Consider the following 19,695-nt stretch of genomic DNA (forward strand, 5'->3'; position numbering starts at 1 on the left):
TACATTTCCTAGAAATTCTTTCAAAGCAGCTTTTACTGAACTGTTTTATGCCTAAAAGATCAATAAACCAGAGGGAGCAAGTAATAAAACTTCTTCATTGAAATTCTCTGAAAATACAGGAAACGACAATATTGTTCATTGCTTATCTCGTGTCGACGAGTGGAGTGATAGGCTGATTCTTTTCATATTATACATTGAAAGTCATTTGGTAGTCTAATCCAAATTGATTTATAGATCTATTGGAAGCTGTTTTTGTCATGATCGAGACCAGTTGTGGGAAGCAGATAAAAATCGGATTTATGTTGTGGTCTTTTTTTTTTTTCTTTCTTTATAATTGACTATCTCCTCTGCACCTATTGGTAGTGCCACACGTATTAAGTTAGGTAATTACTAGGGACTGGATTTTAAGGTGCAAAAATGTGGTAGAAAAATGGAATAAAAGGGGCTGAAAAATCATTCAAAAAAAAGTGCAAGAAAGGTGCTAATAGGATAGCTTTATTAAGTACTATAGTATAAAGTTACATGAACATTCTTTATTAATTACACTAGCAAATATTGTTAAAATCTTGGCTTTTAACATTGGTCATAAATTGTACCATCATTCTTGTAATAAAATTGTGGTTAAGACCAACTCGGTATTTTAAAAAAGAAAACTTTAATTTAGCAATATTGTGGCTTGAGAAACCATTACATATTACTGGGTCCTCAGAAACTGGTTATACTTGATTATGCACAACATTTCTATATTTTCGAATCTTAGTTTCTATCGCTTAGGGCTCAGGAGATCCTTGTATGTGGAGAAACTTTGCTCGGCGTCAACGGAAACCAATTGTTTTGATGCCGAGTGTACATATCTTGTAAGTACATGGACAGGAAGTTCAATTAACATTGCAAAGGTTTCTGTGTCAGGATTGTTTCGCAAATTCAGTTCAAATTTATCCCTAGTAAATCTGTCAAGATTGCGTCTAGATTTATAGAATGTTATGTGTAAACTAGATTGAAAATAAAACACATTGTTCTGTCCAAATTTTTTTTTAAAAAAAAAAAAGAGAAAAAAGGGACAATAAAGGTGCTGAAAGTTAAAAGAAGTTTAAAAAAAGGGGGGAAATTTTATGAATCTAGCAAAATAAAGATGCAACATTCACTAAAAAGGTGGAACAAAGTGCTTTCATTTCAGATCATTTTATGCCCGGAAATACATATTTTGAACTTTTGTAAAAATCCTCAAAGGTTAGTTTACTCTTGATGGTATATTTCTTTACGAGCATTTTTCTCAAAAACTACTCAGACGATTTCATAGCTAAATTTTTCATAATAACCTGATCTGAAACCTTACGTAACTATTTCTTACGGAAATATCCACAAGGGGTAGTTTACTTCGGTTGAAGTTTCCCAAAAACTTCTTATTTTATTCATATTTCACAAATAAATGTTTTAGTAATAACTACAGCATAACGTCATTTACAAGTAGTTTAAGAAATTGGAGCGAGAAAATTTGGTGCAGTGGCCCTCATCGTTTCTTTATTTCGAGCTACGATAGGAGACAACAAAATACAATATGCTAATCGTGAAAAAAAAATCGAATTCGAGATTTCAACGGATTTACACGTTTCATACAGTGGCGTAACTACGTTTTATGCCCCCTCCCCTTAATAACATTTTTTGGTGGAATGATAGATAACATAATAAATAACCATACTTCCCTGTATCTGTTAATGAGTTAAATGCATGCAACTACTAAGCTTAAATATTCATAAGTGAAAACCACTTTGCTATACATATAATTTATTCAATAAGCTTCCTTTTTTACTAACTCCCACACATCCATTTTTTTTTTCAGCTTCATCCGCACTTATTGAAAACAGTGCTAGATTACTTAAGTTATTTGGCCCATTGTGCTGCTCACATAATTTTATATTAATTTCAATTTTGAGAACAACTTCTACGCAGAACTAACCGAAACAGAGCGCGTCAAAAACAACAAATTCGCGGCAAAAAGTTCTGAAAAGCTAGATGCCACTGACTTACATTTCACAATTAAAAGCCTTGTAGGTCAAACAGAATTCTGAACACTTATTTCAGATTTCAGCTGTTTTACAAAGCAAGTTACTTCCATCGGAAACGAAGAACCAATATCACATCTGTAAGTTGTTTGAAGTATCTGTGCCCTTCTTAGAATTTCATCATCAATGAGATGAATTATATTGACAGAAAACAAAGGAAAATTTGGATACTGTATCACGCAAAGATGTAAAACTACAATGGAACTATGAATTTAGTATATCAAATAGTTTAATATACCTGGGTAGATGTTAATTCTAAAATTTGATTCAATATTTATCACCGAAGAAAACTATAAGAGCCTATAAATGCCGACCGAACCGAATTTCCCTCCTTTTTGTTCGCGGTGCTTGACCTACATGTCAAGCTTCCCAAAGATAGCCGAAAAAAATAGAAGGGTGGAAGAACATTACCGACTAATAATTAAAAAAACTGAAAAGCATGTTGTCCTATTACGAGGTTAGGGTGAGGGTCCCCCTTGGAAGTGTCGCCCCTGCCCCGCATTACGGGGTTTCGCACCATAGTAGTTACGCCACTGTTTCATACGCTGTACGTGTCTGTTCGTTCACTCGTTCTGATGTACACACGCGTAGAGACCATATCATTCAACGTATCGAGACTAAGTTTTTAACTTTCTATACGACTCTCCAGAAGGTTTTCTTTTCATTTTAAAAAATCATCCTATTCCCAAAACTAAAGGTAGTTTACTGCAGGATGAAAATTAGAAAAAAAGTGCTATTCTGTGGAAAACTGTTGTTTTTATTTTTCGGAAAATCAATATTTCATTAATAAGCCTGTAACATAGTATAAGTAGTCTGTGTGAGAAAAATCCAGAGTACTCTTAGTGGTATTTTTTGGGGTGGTTTTCTTAAAAACGACTCAGGCAATTATGTTCATATTACATAAATATAGTAAAAGTTCCATTAAAAAAAGAGAACTACAATATGTATAAATTATCTTGATGAAAAAAATCACGAGAGTAGTTTACACTTGTGTGTTTTTCCGGATGATTTTCTAAAAAAAAAAAAAAAAATTGTGTTCATATTTCGTAAATAATCGTGCAAATAAAAAAATTACAATTAGTATAAATATTTCGTTTAAAAAATCACAAGGGCTAGTTTAGACTTAGGGCTTTGTTGTTTCTCGGACAATTTACTCTAAAACTGTTCACTTGGTTTGATGTAGGTTCATTAGTAAATACTTAATAATTCTATAATACGGCACAGATAAGTTTTATACGGAAACTTCCACAATGGTAGTTCACTCGTGTTGCCCAGGAGACGAAAAGTTTTTCATATTCGAGACGAGACTAATCATTCTCTAGTCTCATGGCAACACTAATTCACCCAAGTCGTAGACTAGAAACGCTAGTTTAGTGTTAAGTGATTCATAGTAACAAACTGTAAATTGATAAAATAATTATAACATCACAATAAAGAACATTTATCAACGTTTAAAGATACACAAGTCATTGCAAAATGTGCTTCAATAATAAATATGGTTTGTGTTATATCATGAGAATCTCTCATTAGGGCGACCATACGTCCCGTTTTGACCGAGACAGTCCCGTTTTAGGGACGTGTCCCGTCAATAGATGGAAAAAAGTAGTATTTGTCCCGTTATATGCAAGTGAAAAGTGAATAACAAACCCAGTACCTTTTACTTCTTGTAAAGGTATTAATACAGGTAAGAATTGAACTAAAATTCCCTACACTAAAGATGATCTATAGTTCGCAGTAGTGCTCGAAATATAAAGCTTGATATTCTATTGAAAGCAGTAGGAATGGTGGTGTGCCTGCCTGGTACATCTACTCCTGTCGAGCGTGTTTTTTTTTTCAATTATGAATAACATATGGACAAATGAAAAATCTTCCTTAGGCTTAAATGTTGCAACAATGAAATATATGTTACTGGCACGGGTAAACTTCACAGAGAAGTGCAATGAATTTTATGAAAGACGAGTGAAAAATAAATCTCTTCTCAAGAAGATAGGTTTTTCTCAAAAACTTCTGACATTCTTCAGTTCAAGAGTCAACTTCTCACTCAATGTAATATCAAGGATTCGAGCTTGGGCAAATGAGCAAATGCACGCAGCATCCTGTCTTACTATATTGTAAGTTGAATGCTGTTTATATTTTATAGCTTATATATATATATATATATATATATATATATATATATATATATATATATATATATATATATATATATATATATATATATATATATATATATATATATATATATATATATATTATGTTATATTGGAAATGTATTATGTATTGCTAAGGTAAACAGGAACTAATTTACGCTCTGACCTGTTTTATTTCTCATCTTTCTTGAAAAGCCGGAACGTGTCCGAATTTGAATTTTATGGTCACCCTACCTATTGTGAAGCAAAAGAATTCTGGTAACTTCTAGATGAAATTAAGAAAAAAATCAGAACATAAATGTTGTACATAAATTTACAAACGAGAGAAGCTCTCGCTATCTGGCTGACTTTCAACATTTTTGTTATTGTTCATTATTTATAAGTTATTTAGAAAGTTGAAAAAAGTAATGAGGTTAACGAAAAGACTTAATTATACCATCTAATTCAGTTATGATACCATTATAGTGTGAAACTTTTTTCTTCCAGGCTTCCAATAAGAAGTCCAATCGTAGTCTGCGTTTGTGCTTTGGCATGTCTATGCATAATAGCTGGTATTGTAATCGGCCTAGTCGTAGGCCTTCGCTCAAATTCCACAAGTGGAGGAGGGTTGAGTCCACCAAACCCAGAGAATCCTTTACCTCCGTCTTCATCGGTTCTTGGTCATTATTGGGACGCAGCCGTGGCATCAAACGGGAATCCTTGTGCAGTAATCGGAAGGTAAGTTTATTCATTGAGAACGGTAATAAGATAATAAATTCTTATGGTTTTGTGCCTGTGATGTTACAACAATGTGATTGATGAATTTATTTTTAACATCCACATTATTTTTCACTATTTCACCATGTTACTGTATTATTTTTTTTTTTCTATTTTTGAATAATAACTATTGCGTATAGTAGATTCCATAAATAAAGCTAATACGGATAATTGAGGATCCGTCCGAAAGGCATACTCAATGGATTCCGGTCAAAAAAGAATCAGGATCGACAGTGCAACTAGTGATTAGTTAATACACCCATGTCCCCCAAATTCGAATCGCTGATTAGTACGTTTAATCCCTTTTAAAGTGCATGTATAGATTGCGTAAAGAAGGAAAATATTTTATGCAAAAAGAAATGAACAAGCGGAAAATTAAAAAGAAAAAATGTACAATGCAGTAAAAAAAACTATAGGCCACGTGATGTTATCAAATAATACAATGAAGACATCGCATCGAAGACACAAAGACATACGTCATTTGCATCAAAAGTACGAGTGGGATAAAGCCTATGGGGCAGGTAAACTCTATCCAACAGATCAGAAAGGTGATTGAGTGATATAAAAGGGGAGTGAGCAACAACGATCCTGATCTTGATTTGGTAATGTACATCATAATAATCCGAGAGTGTGCTTTGATCTGTGTATGTCCAGAAAAAAATGGGAGTTGTAGGAGTTATACCAACCCATTCTTCAATCGAGAATGAATGGCGAATGAAGAATGCTGATACAAATGCTTAGCCAATCAAGGTATATGCATAATGACGTAAGGATATCTGGAAATAGTTTCGAATAACTTCTATTTAGACTTAAGCCATACATAATGAATTGTTTTTCTGTTAACGGAATTGAAGATTCAGTACCTAATTCATATTTTTGTTGACAGTTCGTTCTCTAAGATTTAGAAGTTGTTGACAGGTTAGTGAGAATTAATATTTAAATCAAAATAAATATTTGCAACCATTAAATGTTTTTTTTTTTTTTTAATTCTCTTATTGATAGCAACGTTGCTTTGTCCAGTTTTACTTTAGTTTATATCCAAACTAAGAAAGAAAAAAAAAAAACAGGGCTGTGCAATTTCAGCCACATGCAACAGCCGACCCTCGGGCCACCTCCGACCCACTGAGCCCTTTAACCCGGGAGAACTCGCACTATTTTTATAACGCGAGAACTCGCACTGGTCTTTTAGACCGATTCTAATAAAACATATTGTAACACGTAGAAAGTGCTTATTTTATTGTTAAGAGTATACAAAAGATTGCCTTTGATTTAATTTATTTAAATGGATGTATCCTTATCATCCTTACCTTTTTTGTTGCGAAGAATACCCACGAAAGTTAAATTGTGATCTATTAGAAGTGCTTTTGCGAGAGGTATGTACGTGGTCCGTTGTCGGTTGTTATATTACGTCCACCATTATAAATGGGCTGGATCAGTCTTTCAACTATACTCTTGGCGCTGTTATCAACTTGAAAGGGGCCATTGGACTGCTTACCATTGTACAATTTAATATTGTATGAGTAAAACGTACGAGAGTCTGCGAGCACAAATAATTTCAAGTCGTATTTGGTGGGCTTGTTTGGAATATAGTGCCTAAATTTGCATTTCTCACAAAAGGCTTCAAAGGATTCAATATTTGACATTCACTTGGTGAGTAATTTTCCCTTGTACCTTTCTACAAATCCGTCAAATTATTCTCTGATAGCCGCTAGGTTGTCCAAACTTTTCCTTTCTTCACGGTTTGTGACATCGTCAAAGCGCAATGCCGAAAACAGAAATTGAAACCTGCTCAGGGACAGGGGCGGATCCAGGACGGACTTCTGGGGGGGGCGGTCGGCGGTAATACTGCTACTTTTAAGAGCTCCAAACTTGTTATGGATGGGTTTATTTATATATAAAATAAGAAAGTTTCCTCTTGTGGGGGGGCGATCGCCCCGATCGCCCCCCTCTGGATCCGCCCCTGCTCAGGGACATGCTCAGTGTGAACCTTTCTACTCCTGTCCCATCAGTATCCCATAGGTTCTTCAGATTGGTATGATTATATTTCAAAAGACCAGCCAAATAAAGGAGACCAATGAGAGCTTTTAGTTCTGGAAAATCTTGATATTTAGCATATCGTTCTCTAGAAAATTATTTTCTATGCCTATTAATTTAAATATTGGTATAGTGTACTATTTTCTCAAGAACATCATCCGGAAAAAATAAGTTCCAGGATTCCAATAGTCTCAACATTTCGACCTTGACGAATGGGTCCCGGTAAATGTTTTACACAATCAGAAAAAGATTGTACAACGTTGTGACGCGAGAACTCGCACTGGGTCGAAAAGACCGAAAATAAACAATACAGCTCTCTAATTGTCGTAGAGGTAGTGAACAATGTTTACTTGATACAACAAAGTCACGGAAGATCATGAACCTGTGGCGCGTTTCCGAATAGTGGTACCAACTAAAACACAACTTCGGTCCTTTCCCCGCTTTGCGAGTCCTCGCTGGTTGTGCAATTTCAGCCACGTGCAACAGCCGACCCTAGGGCCACCTCCGACCCACTGAGCCCTTTAATCCAGATCGCCTAACTTGTTATTGAAAATCAATTTCTTACGTAATGTCTTAAACTGAGCTGAAAGTCTTTTTCTTGGATAACTGATGTCCTTGTTGAAAATACCATCCTCATTGGAACGTACCACCGAACATTGGCAGACTGGTCAAGTGTTCCACTAAAATGGTATACAGTTTTTATGTTTCTGTGATATTAGTGTACGATGAACGATTTTATAAATTGAATATAGGTATTCAATTCTTACGAAAAATGTACATTGTCCCGTACGGCCCTGAACGCCAGTAAGTCCTCTGTAGTTGGCGCACTCCCTGTTCCAACTTGTACATGCCTGGTATACCTAAGAACTCTTTTCTTTGTTAGTAGTTATGTTTTATGTAATGAGTTCTTGATTATGAAAAATCGGCAACTTTGTAAGGTCACAATCAGAATGATATAGGGATTACAATTAAGTACAATATCTGAGGTTCTTACAGTGCCGGTTTTCAATATTTACGCATTTCTGAACACTAGTTACTACACTCAAGCACACAGTCAAACATAATTCTCTTATGAAATTAGTTATATTATCAATATTACGATTTCCTCAAAAATATTTATCTTTGACAATACCCCAAAAGTAGTCCATTGCAGTTAAGGTCTGATCAGTGGCTATTCAGCTGATCCTCGTCACCTACCTATTCAACGATTAGATAATTCGTTGTCAAGAAACTTGTTTACCGTTATTGCATAGTGGGAATGAGCTTCATCTTGCTGTGAATAGAAGTAGTCTTTATTATGTTGTTGCTGTAATTGTAAAACGAGTTGTGGGTAATAGTTGCATTAAAATAATACCTAATGACCCTTTTACATGAACGGTTCGCCCAAATTTTGTGACCTCAGATTGATTAAATTGTTGTTCGAGTGTTACATAGGAATTTTCCTGTTGCGTGATGCAGTTACTATTAACAACTTGAAAGTTTAAAATTTGCTTCGTCTGACAATTATAGTTTTCGAATGATACCATCACTTTGTTTTTCTGCATTCAACATTACCTCGTAGAATTGTAATTGGGGATCTGAATCCTCTTTTAATAATCCTTGAAGTGCTTTTGGTCGACACATTTTCAAATCTAGAAGTTGCATCAAACGTGCCGAAGATCCTCGGAAAATGTCTAATTCACGAGCAGCACTCCTCTTTCACTTTTTTGGGCTTTGCATAAATGTCTGATCGACCAACATTTCATTGTCCTCGGTAGTAACACTGACCGGTCGACTGCTCTTTGGCGTATGACAAATGGAGTTAGTTTAATCAAATTTATTGGGTAGTCTTTAAATTCTTAGTCTACTTGATGGAGGTGTAGCCCATTTCCGTCGAAACTTTTCAGCATTCTCTATCTTGCAGCATTTGATTATCAACTTCCGTTGGTTGATTATTAAATTACCACGGTTACCTGATAAATAATAAACATAAAAAATATAATTTTCAGACCTGATTATCTGAAAATAATAAATTGTTCACCTACTTTTGATCTCCCTCCCTATATACTTTAAAATCGATCGACAGAACAAACTTGAAAAATACCATCTACATTTAAGAGATTTGGAAACAACTATTAAGGTCAGATAAGGTACTGTACTTACAAAAAAAGAAAGAAAAAGGTAAATTTATCCAAGGTTTCTCGAAGGCCGTGTGTACAGTCTCAGATTAGCCCCTTGACTGGTATAGATAAAACGTTGATTTCAGCAAATATTTATTTTACTAACAAACTGAAGATATCTATAAATTTTGGAAGAACTTAATTTGCTTTTAAAGAGAGCAAACGTAACCATTTTGAAGGACACAGTACATGTATTACAAATTACATGTTTCACAATTTCAGTGGCGGATCGTACTTGTGCTTTATAGATCCTTGTAGCTCTAATGCGGAAGTGTTGAAATCTGCATATCAGATTGAATGAATCGTGCATTGTGGAGGTATCAAATTATATCTCACGCTTTACCAATAAACGTTCGGTTAATAATTATACGTTTATTAAGAGAGCAAGTTATAGTAGGTCATTGTTTTTAAGCTCGGATACCTTTTCTCGTACTAGACTCGCTCACAGTAATATTTGAAAATGTAATATTTATTGTGATTTCTCGCTTCTATACCTAGGTGATTCTTTTGTATAAGTATAAACAAAAATAATAAATTATAATGTAAATTTCAATAAGAGAGAGTGTTCATTTCTTTTACAGAAGTCGTTGACCTGTTTTTATAATATCCTACTGCAGTCATAAAATTAAGGAATTTTAGTTGAGTTGATTTTCAGTGTAATGTATCTTTCAGCAGCAAGGCTATATGAGACGGGACCTACTGATTAACGTGGAATCTGAACCACAAGAGCTCCCGCCGGGAATCGAACACAGGTCTTCCACATCAAAGGCGCGTACACTAACCGCTTAGCCACGAAGGAGCTCTAAGAAACTTTAGGTATAAAAGGAATGACAAAATACAAATGTTGAAATTCTACAATATCATTAGTCGTTTAACAGAAAAAAATGTCCAAACATCTATTTATTTATTTATTAATAAAGGTTTCAGATACAGATTTAAGTCCATTTTACACTGAAACAATGTAACAAAGTATATAAGAAAAAACAATAGCTATATATATATATATATATATATATATATAAAAAAGAGAACGTACAAATCCTTTGTCCGCTCATCACGCTAATACGGCTGAACCAATTTCTTTTATTTTTAGGGGGTTATTAGGATTTGGACCCTAGATGGTTTTTATCATATCACTTTAATTTTCAATTACCAGTGTCTTGAGATAATTGACCATTCAGGTGTCCATTACGTACAAATCCTTTGTTAGTTCATCATAGGTATAAAAATAAACGTATTTATATGCAACCCGCATGACCGTGTCACTCGGCGGGTTAACATAAATGACAGGCGTTATAATGGTTTTTATCATATCACTTGAAAGCGAAAAAGTAAAAATTATCTAAGTAACAAAGTTTATTGCGTTCGGGGGTGACCGCAGCGAAGCGGGGCGGGTTAACATAAATGACAGGCGATATAATGTTAACATTTACTGCAATCTTCTATGGTTTTTATCATATCACTTGAAAGCGAAAAAGTAAAAATTATCTAAGTAACAAAGTTTATTGCGTTCCGGGGTGACCGCAGCGAAGCGGGGTGAACGCTGCTAGTATATATATATATATAATAAAATGTGTGGCAAAGGAAACCTAAAGAACAGAATCAAAACGGAATAAGTTTAAAGCACAGGCCATATTCCATATCGCTGAATAATATTCAATTTTAGGAGATACAAAAGCTTTGAAGAAAATACTGGGTGATCGAATTTCAGTAAATCTATAAAGAATACCCAGTATTCTCATAGCACTCTTTACGGTAACAGTGATGTGATCAGCGAATGTCAGTTTTTCATCGAATAATACTCTGAGATCTTGATGTGTTGCAACTCTTTCAACAGGACTGTTATTAATACCATATTTACGGTAAATTTTATTTTTCTTCAAAGAAATACTAAGAGTGAAGCATTTTTGAGGGTTCAGTTTTACATTCCAAGTTTCACCAATCAGCAAATTTAGCGAGGATATGTTGAGGTCGTAGGGCATCGTCTATGGAAGAAATTTTATGGAAATCTGACGTAAATTAATCGCTAGGCCTTATTGAGGTGAATAAACTGATATGCCTCAGTGTAAAACCTCGTGCGTAGTTTCTGAGAAAATTGAGAGAATCTGACTTCTTAAATTAAACCAATACAAGAACCATATGACTTACTGAAATACACTCTTGTTAAGCTTTTTTATTTTGAGACTAACAAGACATAATATAGTTAAGGAGTTATATCCTAATATTAACATTAACTCGTAAATTCTAACTTTTGTTTAACATTAACTAATACATTGTCTAAATTTAAGACATATCAGTCGGTAGATCGCATCGACCTCAACAAAATAAAATGCTTAATGAAGATTTACCATGCGTAGTTTTTTGAGAAAATCAAACAAAACTAACTTTTGTGGCGCTAAAATGTTTTGTCATTTCTTGCAAGTTATAATAGACATTTTCATTTTGCTGGAACTTATTTACTTACGAACTCTCTATCTAGTACAATACACTGTTAATCACCAGACTATATTTGTTGTTTCCAGATGACACATACATACTCCTTCACGCATACTACTTGTAAATACTGACAGTTTACTATTTCCGGATTCAGTAAAATCAATACTGTTAGTTTTATTACTTGATTCTAAGGACACTTCAACGAATTATCATTCAAAAATACTAATTTCCTCCCTACAATGTGAGAAAAGGTTGCTCAAATATCAAAATCTGTTCTGCTGTATAAATTTCTTTGTATAAAAAGGTGTATTTCCTACTAATTGCTCTTAAAAACAGCCCACTTTCAATAACATTTAATTCTTTAACAGTTAGGAAATTTCTTCGTTTTTCTTTCTTGTAAATTATATGTTTTCTTCGGCTTCCAGGCGGTAATGGTGAGTGAAGATTAAAATCTGAAGAGGAAATAAAAGTAAGAATAGGAGTAGCAATAGAAATCTTCAACAATATTGATTATATAGTAATTAGATCAAATCTACTTATAGAAATATCTTAATGAAGAATGGATCTGCCGTGGATGCAGCTATAGCAACCTTATTTTGCGAGGGTGTGACGTGTCCTCAGAGCATGGGTATTGGAGGAGGATTTCTTATGACCATTTACACAAGACATAATCGGTCTGCAATTACTTTGAATGCAAGAGAAACTGCGCCTTCCAAAGCTACAGTAGATATGTTTAGTGGAAATTCTACCCTGTCACAACGAGGTAAGTCATTTCTTAGTTGTTGCTTTCTTCCTCTTGTCTGTTCTCGTATTTCCTTTTAGGATAGAGATCGTCTAGGAAAGATACTGACATGTTAATGTATGCGATCTCTATTAATCTCTGTTAAGTATTTTCCTAGATGTTATTCCTAATGGTTAACGTAATTATTATTTGAGATGGACTGAGGATTTTGCTAAATCTGCACACATGTTAAAATTGCTAATTTTTCACAACGTTTTGGAAGCTATGAAATATAGAGCTAGGTTTATTCAAACTCGTGAAATTTCACTCGTTCAATATTACTTTATATCGAAGGATTTTAACGTAAATAATTAATTCGAGCATTGCTGACATACTCTTACGATAGTTGAAAGTTATTTTTAAATGAACTCGGTATGAATTATAACTGTATCCAGGTTAAATGTACACATCTTAAAATGTTTTCATTTTGATACACAAGGTGCTTCATAATTTACCCAATCTTATTTTACAATTACCATTAATAATTATTATTTTTGTACATTCTTTACTTATGTTCGATACGAGTTTTTATGTATATTAAATGTATCTACTGACGGACTTGTCAGTAGTAGTTGTATAAGGCATACTCTCTTCTGATAGGCGATATTTCATGCACTAAAGCTTTTAATGGTTGGATCGAAGTTTAGTGTCCCTTCCAGCAACGAGGCTATATGAGACATGGATCGAGAGCTTAACGTTTGATCCCGAACCACATGAACCCTCTCCGAGAATCTAATGCGGGTCTCCCACGCCAGAGGAGCATACACTAACCAGGTAGTTACAAAGGAACTTGCATTAGAGCGTTCCTTAGTTGAATGAAAAGCTACTTGACAAGAGTGAATTCTGTTGTTTGAAACGTAGAATTAAATAATTTTAACGACTCTGAAAAGAGTCAATGGTGTTGCGATATGGAGATCTCAAATTTAATTTGTGAAAATTTATATTTTTCCTCCAGTTTCAAAGTTTGGGAGTGAAATCATGTGGAACATTTAGTTAGTTTCAGCTATACCCTTTAAAATAAGAGGCTTGTTAACATTCTACCTCTAAAAGAAGAAAGAAAAAAAAGTTTTCCAGCACAAAATCACATTGTCTATCATTCAACCAATATATTCCTTCGTCCCAGAGATGAATGCCATTTTATTGAGCCTGTGTGATTATTTTTCATTTATTTATTTAGTTTTCAACCCTTGAAGATTTTTCTTTGTACGTAATCTTTTGTCGTAAATAATATACATAGTTATCAAGGTATCTTATTTCCTGGTACAGGGTGTTCCTTGAATAACCCGACGAATTTGGCATGTATGTTTCAAGACCTGAAACAAGAAAAATGTCTGGGGCTTTGCTCGGAAACGCATAATTAAAGAGATGGGTCCAATTCTACTAATTACCTTAAGTTCACCTCATCTTCGTAATTAGGATTCTCCGACCAAAGTCGCAGATAAGTCTTTTCTTGTATTGAAGTCCTAATCATGTATGCGAAGTTTGTCGGTTTATTCCCTAAACACCGTATATGTAAGAACTGGTGACTTTTAGTTAGCTTCGTGCGAATAGATTTAGCATTAGAAACCTTTTTTCTTGTTTTTAATGACAGGTAGGTTTGTGTAAAATCAATCTAATGTGGACTAAAATATTTACAAACACATTGCAAATAAAAATAAATGTAAGCTAAAAATATGGGCATAAGACGTAAAATCTACTAATATAATAAGATTATCATAGGCCTAACTAGAAATTGCATGTCCGTTTATATTCTTAAGATATCTTCTATTGTATAAAATGTATTACTTTATCATCAATATATCTATAAACACGCTTCACGAGCACAAATTTCAATGGGAGATGTTCAATTTATCACTAGCCAAGAGTGAATATGAAAAGCTAAATGTCACTTTTTATGAACAATAGAAATATGATATAGTCGATCTTCCTTCGATGGCCAAGTTCAATATTAGCAAATTCTAATGTAAAATATTGTAAAGAATTAATAATTTCGCGTAATGTTGTCTGTAAGTAATAGTTAAAGTTGCTATACTTTTGTAGGTGGCTTAGCGGTGGCGGTTCCTGGAGAACTAAAAGGATATTGGGAAGCCCACAGGTGGTTTGGAAATCTCCCGTGGAGGGAGCTTATTGAACCAACCATTCAGCTCTGTCGAGAAGGAATAACAGTCTCTGGTTACTTTGCTAAGAAAATCAAGGATTACGAACACCTTATCAAAAAAAGTGATACAATACGGTAAGACGTCATCGCAAAACAAAAAAATAAAAAGTAATCTTATGCAATATTGTATAAAAAAAAAAAATTCCTTACACTGAAAAGGATAAGTTACTATCAGTGTATTAACATGTTCAACCAAGTGGTTATTAAAAGAAATTGTATGTTATTTTGAGAGAACCAATCATGATATAACTAGTTTCTCGTATATACGTCAACGTACCTAATGAACCATAACGGTAGATAACTTCTTTCAAAATAATCACTCACTGTAATGCACTTTCTTCCACGCTACATATATGTCTTCTATAGCATCACTTTAGGTGAAAAATATCTATAGTTTATTATTATTATTATTATTATTATTATTATTATTATTATTATTATTATTATTATTATTATTATTAGAGGTAGTAGTAGTAGTAGTAGTAGTAAATTAATTAAATGGCCTATGGATCCCATAGTTTCAATCTTGTATTTACAAAAGCTTTCCATTGAACTGTCTTTAACTGTTTCTACCTTGTATTCCTATTTTTGTGAAATCCGCCCTTGTATTTTCTGCCATCTGCGTCTGAATCTTCCTAGTGGCTCTTTTTAAATTTGGTTTCCAGTTAACTTTTAAAAGTGTTCCTACTTTATTTCATTATTGTTATATGACCTGCCACCCTGAACCTTCTAGACTTAATAACTAACTATGTTACGTAAAATACATAAATTATACAGTTCCTCGTTTCCGCCATTTGCACCTCTTTCGGATCCAAATATTTGCCTCAGGACTTTATTTTCAAAACATTTTGTCTGCATTCTTTCCTCGAAGTAAGCGACCATGTTTCGCAACGATACAGCACAATAGGTATAAATATAATTATCGTTTTATGTATTTTAAGTTTCAAATACTTCGACAGAATTCGCAAAGACAAAAATTTTGACTAGATAATAACAGTAATTCCGTGCTTTCAGTCGGCATTTAATATCTTTGTATGGTTTTGGTCTATTAATCTTGATTCTAGATGTTTGAAAGTGTCTCCTTTGTCAAAAGTATTACTTGATAACTTTGAAGTAGCCATAACTTAGTCACGGCGAATTTGTTTGTATTTGGCTGTCTCTGCATTTACTTCTAAAGCCATGTCCCTATAGAGTTTAATACAACTCCTGCACACAGGACCGTCATTTCAGATTTTGTTTGAGGGGGCAAGACCCCTTGATATAAGTAAAATTTCGCGTTTTTCACTGATTTACTATTATTCTATTGATAAAATCTATATACATCTCAAACTCAGGGGGGGGGGGGCAAATGCCCCTCCCTGCTCCCCCTAAATGACGCCCCTGCCTGCACATCCTTCGATTATCCTCATATCATCTTTCAGATTAACATCATTAACATATAGGACCATAATCTGGTGAGTACTATTCAGCTTTAGACCCTGGCTGTTACCTTTAAATTTCTTTATAGCGTATTTCAGAACAAAATTAACAATAATAGCGACAACACATCACCTTCTTTCAGCCCTTGATGCGAAAGTTCGTGAACAAGTATTTACCTCCTCAGACCTTACGTTGGGATTCATTTAAGCACATCTTAATGTAACTAGCTTTTCTGATAAACAAAGCCGGGTAAGAATGTTGTACAATGTTTTCTGCTGTCATAATCCTTGCTGAAATCAATAAATAATTCATGTAACGGATGTTGTATTCCAATTTCCTCTTGAATATTTGATAAATGGTAAATATTTATCAAATCGATTGGTCGATTTCGCGTAAATCCGCACTCATAATCTGCAATAATTTCATCTGCGTATAGAGTCAATCATCTTAACTTCATGTTTGAGAATTTTATAGAATGCTTATAAAGAATGACCTCCATAGTCAGTCTTACAATCAGTTTTGTCGCCTTTCTTGTGAATTTAGAACAATTACTGTTTTCTATTTGGTCTAGGAATTAATTCGTGCGGTTGGTACGCACACATTGAAGCTGTAGTACAAACACAAAATACATACATACCTTAAGAAAAATATTGTCCATCGCTAGCCACCACTTTCGCCCATCTGTCAGGCAATGTACGGATTCTGTGGCGAAAGAAGTCCTCATCCTTGGAAGCGATCCAGTCAGAGACCCATGTTTCGATATCTTCTGAAGAAGTAAACCGCTGTCCAATCAAATCGTTGTTCATGCAATCGAACAAGTAGTAGTCCGAAGGAGCAACGTCTGGTGAATACGGCGGGTGGGGTAAAACTTCCCATCCGACATTTTCTAAATAGGTTTTGACCGGTTTTGCGACATGTGGGCGAGTGTTATCATGTTGAACAATAAGTTTATCATGTCTGTTCTCCCATTCTGGTCGTGTTCTGGCCAGAGCTTGCTTCAAACGCATTAATTGTCGTCGATAACGTTCTCCATTCATAGTTTCACCCGGTTGCAGCAGCTCATAGTACACCACACCTTTCATATCCCACCATATGCACAGCATAACCTTTACACAGTGAATATCTCGTTTTGGTTGTGATGGACCTGGTTCACCTGGTTTCACCCAGGCCTTTTTTCGTTTAGGGTTCTCGTAATGGATCCACTTCTCATCACCCGTAATAATTCGATGCAGAAACCCCTTTCTGCTCTGTCGTTGAAGCAGCAATTCGCAAATGGTTTTTCGTCTTTCAACGTCTGTCTTTCAATTCATGTGGAACCCAATGTGACATCTTTTGAATCATTCCCATGGCTTTCAAGCGTTTGGAGACTGTTGTTTGATCAACGCCTAATGCTGCTGCAAGTTGTTCCTGCGTTTGACACGAATCCTGCTCGAGCAATGCTGTCAATTCTTCGTCTTGAAATTTTTTTGGCTGTCCAGCTCGCTCTTGGTCTGCCAAGCCGAAATCACCACTTCTAAACCGTGCAAACCACTTCTGACACGTTCGCTCAGCTAGAGCATGGTCACCATACACTTCCACCAAAATACGATGACTTTCAGTCGCACTTTTCTGCATGTTAAAGTAATGCAGCAGGACACCCCGCAAAAACACTTTATCAGGCACAAATTGCGCCATGTTCACTTAACTACAAACTGGTGTTGTTGACGCTTTAATCCACTGCCCTATACTACGAACGATACGCGATGACAGGGGTTTGCAACACGTGTGGATACACGGAACTGTGGGACGCTCCGTTCGTTGCGCCATCTCTTGTCCACCCGCACGAATTAATTCCTAGACCAAATACTCTTGTGACAATTCCTCCTTGTTCCATATGAGGAACGTGAGTTCGTGTACCATAATTTTTCCTCGCCAGGTAAAATTAACTCAGCGTAAATTTTCTCTACATCTGAAAATTTGGGATTAATTTTTTCGTTGCAATGTCCATTTCTCTTCGGTTAGGCTCTGGAACCTAGTTCTGCTGCTTTCTTTTACTTTCTCTACGAATATTATTTTTTCACTGCGTCAAATAAATCTTTCCACCTATTCAAAATACTATATGTATCCATGAGAATTATTCCATCCTCTTTCTTCAATATATAAGCGTGAGGTTGATAGCCTTTCTTAAATTCGTCGATATCTTTATAATTATCCCAAATTTCTTTATTATTACTGTTCAGAATTAATAATTCACATTTCTTTCTTTTTAAAAGTTTTGGAATTTTCTCGCATGCCAATGAAATTTTGTGCATTTTCATCGTTTAGATTTTGTAGCCATTCTTCTGATGTAAACTAAGTGTTTTTTCTCTCACCTTTGTTCAGGTGAATATACAAGTCACGCACACTAACACACGAACTTGGAATTGCACATCATGGGTAAAGAGTAGTGGACGCCATGTACTGAACGGAACAAGAACGAATCAAGGTTTATCTAGTATTAGAATTTTTATTGTGTCCAAGTAATGGAAATGACTGTAGTTTTTGTGACAAGTGGATCGTCAAAATAAGAAGGGCTAATTCATTACGAAAAAACTAGCAAATATAGATCACAAATGATATGTGAAATTCATAATGCTTTTCAATATTCATACAATAGAAAATTTATGATTATCTAGATTCAGATATCATATCTAGATAAAACATTATTTATATGTGCATGTTAATATAAAATCTTATGAGACACTATGGACATCCAAGGTAGCAGGTGATTTATATATGTGAATTTAGTTCAATGCTATGTTAGAATGTTGATACCACTATTCTTCAATCTTTTCGCTGGGCTAGTAAACACTAGAACTTTGGCCACAGGACTTTGAGATCCTATTTTCAATATATTCATAGATTGTGATATGGACTTAAAAGCTGAGGAACGAACCCAGTCCTTTCTAGATCTTAGTAATTGTAGAAGTGAGGCTATATTGAGACAAAGCTTAAATATCCACTTAGGCCCCATATATCAGACTACTTGTAGTACTAATTGAATCATTTAATGCCAGTCCGGTTTTAAACACTGTGTGTTCCAGAGCTACGCTCGGAACTGAAGCTTTTATTCGAACCTCGATACCCTCATTAACCTACTTACCTAACTGTTGATCTATAACTATCGATAACGCACTTGTATGAAATGAATTATCATTAATTGTTTTAAAAGTTGATTAAAATATAGGAATTATACAAGGTGTCTCAAAAGACCCCTGAGATAGGGTAACTCTGTTATTATCAGATTTACAACAAAATGTAAGAGGATAAACAGTCTTCAGATATGATGTTTTCAATCTAAAGTAAAGGATTCTTTTAAATCGGACGAGCCGTTTGGGTTGTACACTCTTTATGCGTCCAATGTTAAATGAAAATGCTACGTTGCCATTTACCTGGAAAAACAACATACGTGAATGAACTTAATATCGTTTACGCTAACGTGTCGATGCCAGGCCCCATTGCAAACGGTAACTTCATCTATCATGTTGTGGATCCAGGCAAATGGCAACGTTGCATTTTCATTTAACATTGGGCGCATAAAGAGTGTACAGCCCAAACGGCTCGTCCAATTAAAAAAAAAAAATCCTTCACTTTAGATTGAAAACATGTTTGAAGACTGTTTTTCCTCTTACATTTTGTTGTAACTGATAAGAGTTACCCTATGTTAGGGGAATTTAGAGATACCCTGTATGTTCAGTTAATTTAGAAGCTGAAAAAAATC

General features: G+C 34.7%; 1 protein-coding gene across 3 annotated transcripts in view; it reads left to right on the forward strand.

Moving 5' to 3' along the window:
* LOC145694739 (scoloptoxin SSD14-like) overlaps positions 1 to 19,695 on the forward strand; it is a 142,392-nt gene that overhangs the window by 71,477 nt on the left and 51,220 nt on the right. For all 3 annotated transcript variants that reach the window (XM_081771324.1, XM_081771322.1, XM_081771323.1), the window contains exons 3-5: positions 4,700 to 4,930; positions 12,141 to 12,361; positions 14,420 to 14,612. In XM_081771324.1, coding sequence (XP_081627450.1) covers positions 4,700 to 4,930; positions 12,141 to 12,361; positions 14,420 to 14,612 — 645 coding nt within the window. The remainder of the gene's footprint in view (positions 1 to 4,699; positions 4,931 to 12,140; positions 12,362 to 14,419; positions 14,613 to 19,695) is intronic.

This window comes from Thermobia domestica, chromosome 9 (assembly GCF_964235325.1).
Source record: "Thermobia domestica chromosome 9, izTheDome1.hap1.1, whole genome shotgun sequence".
Lineage (NCBI taxonomy): Eukaryota > Metazoa > Arthropoda > Insecta > Zygentoma > Lepismatidae > Thermobia > Thermobia domestica.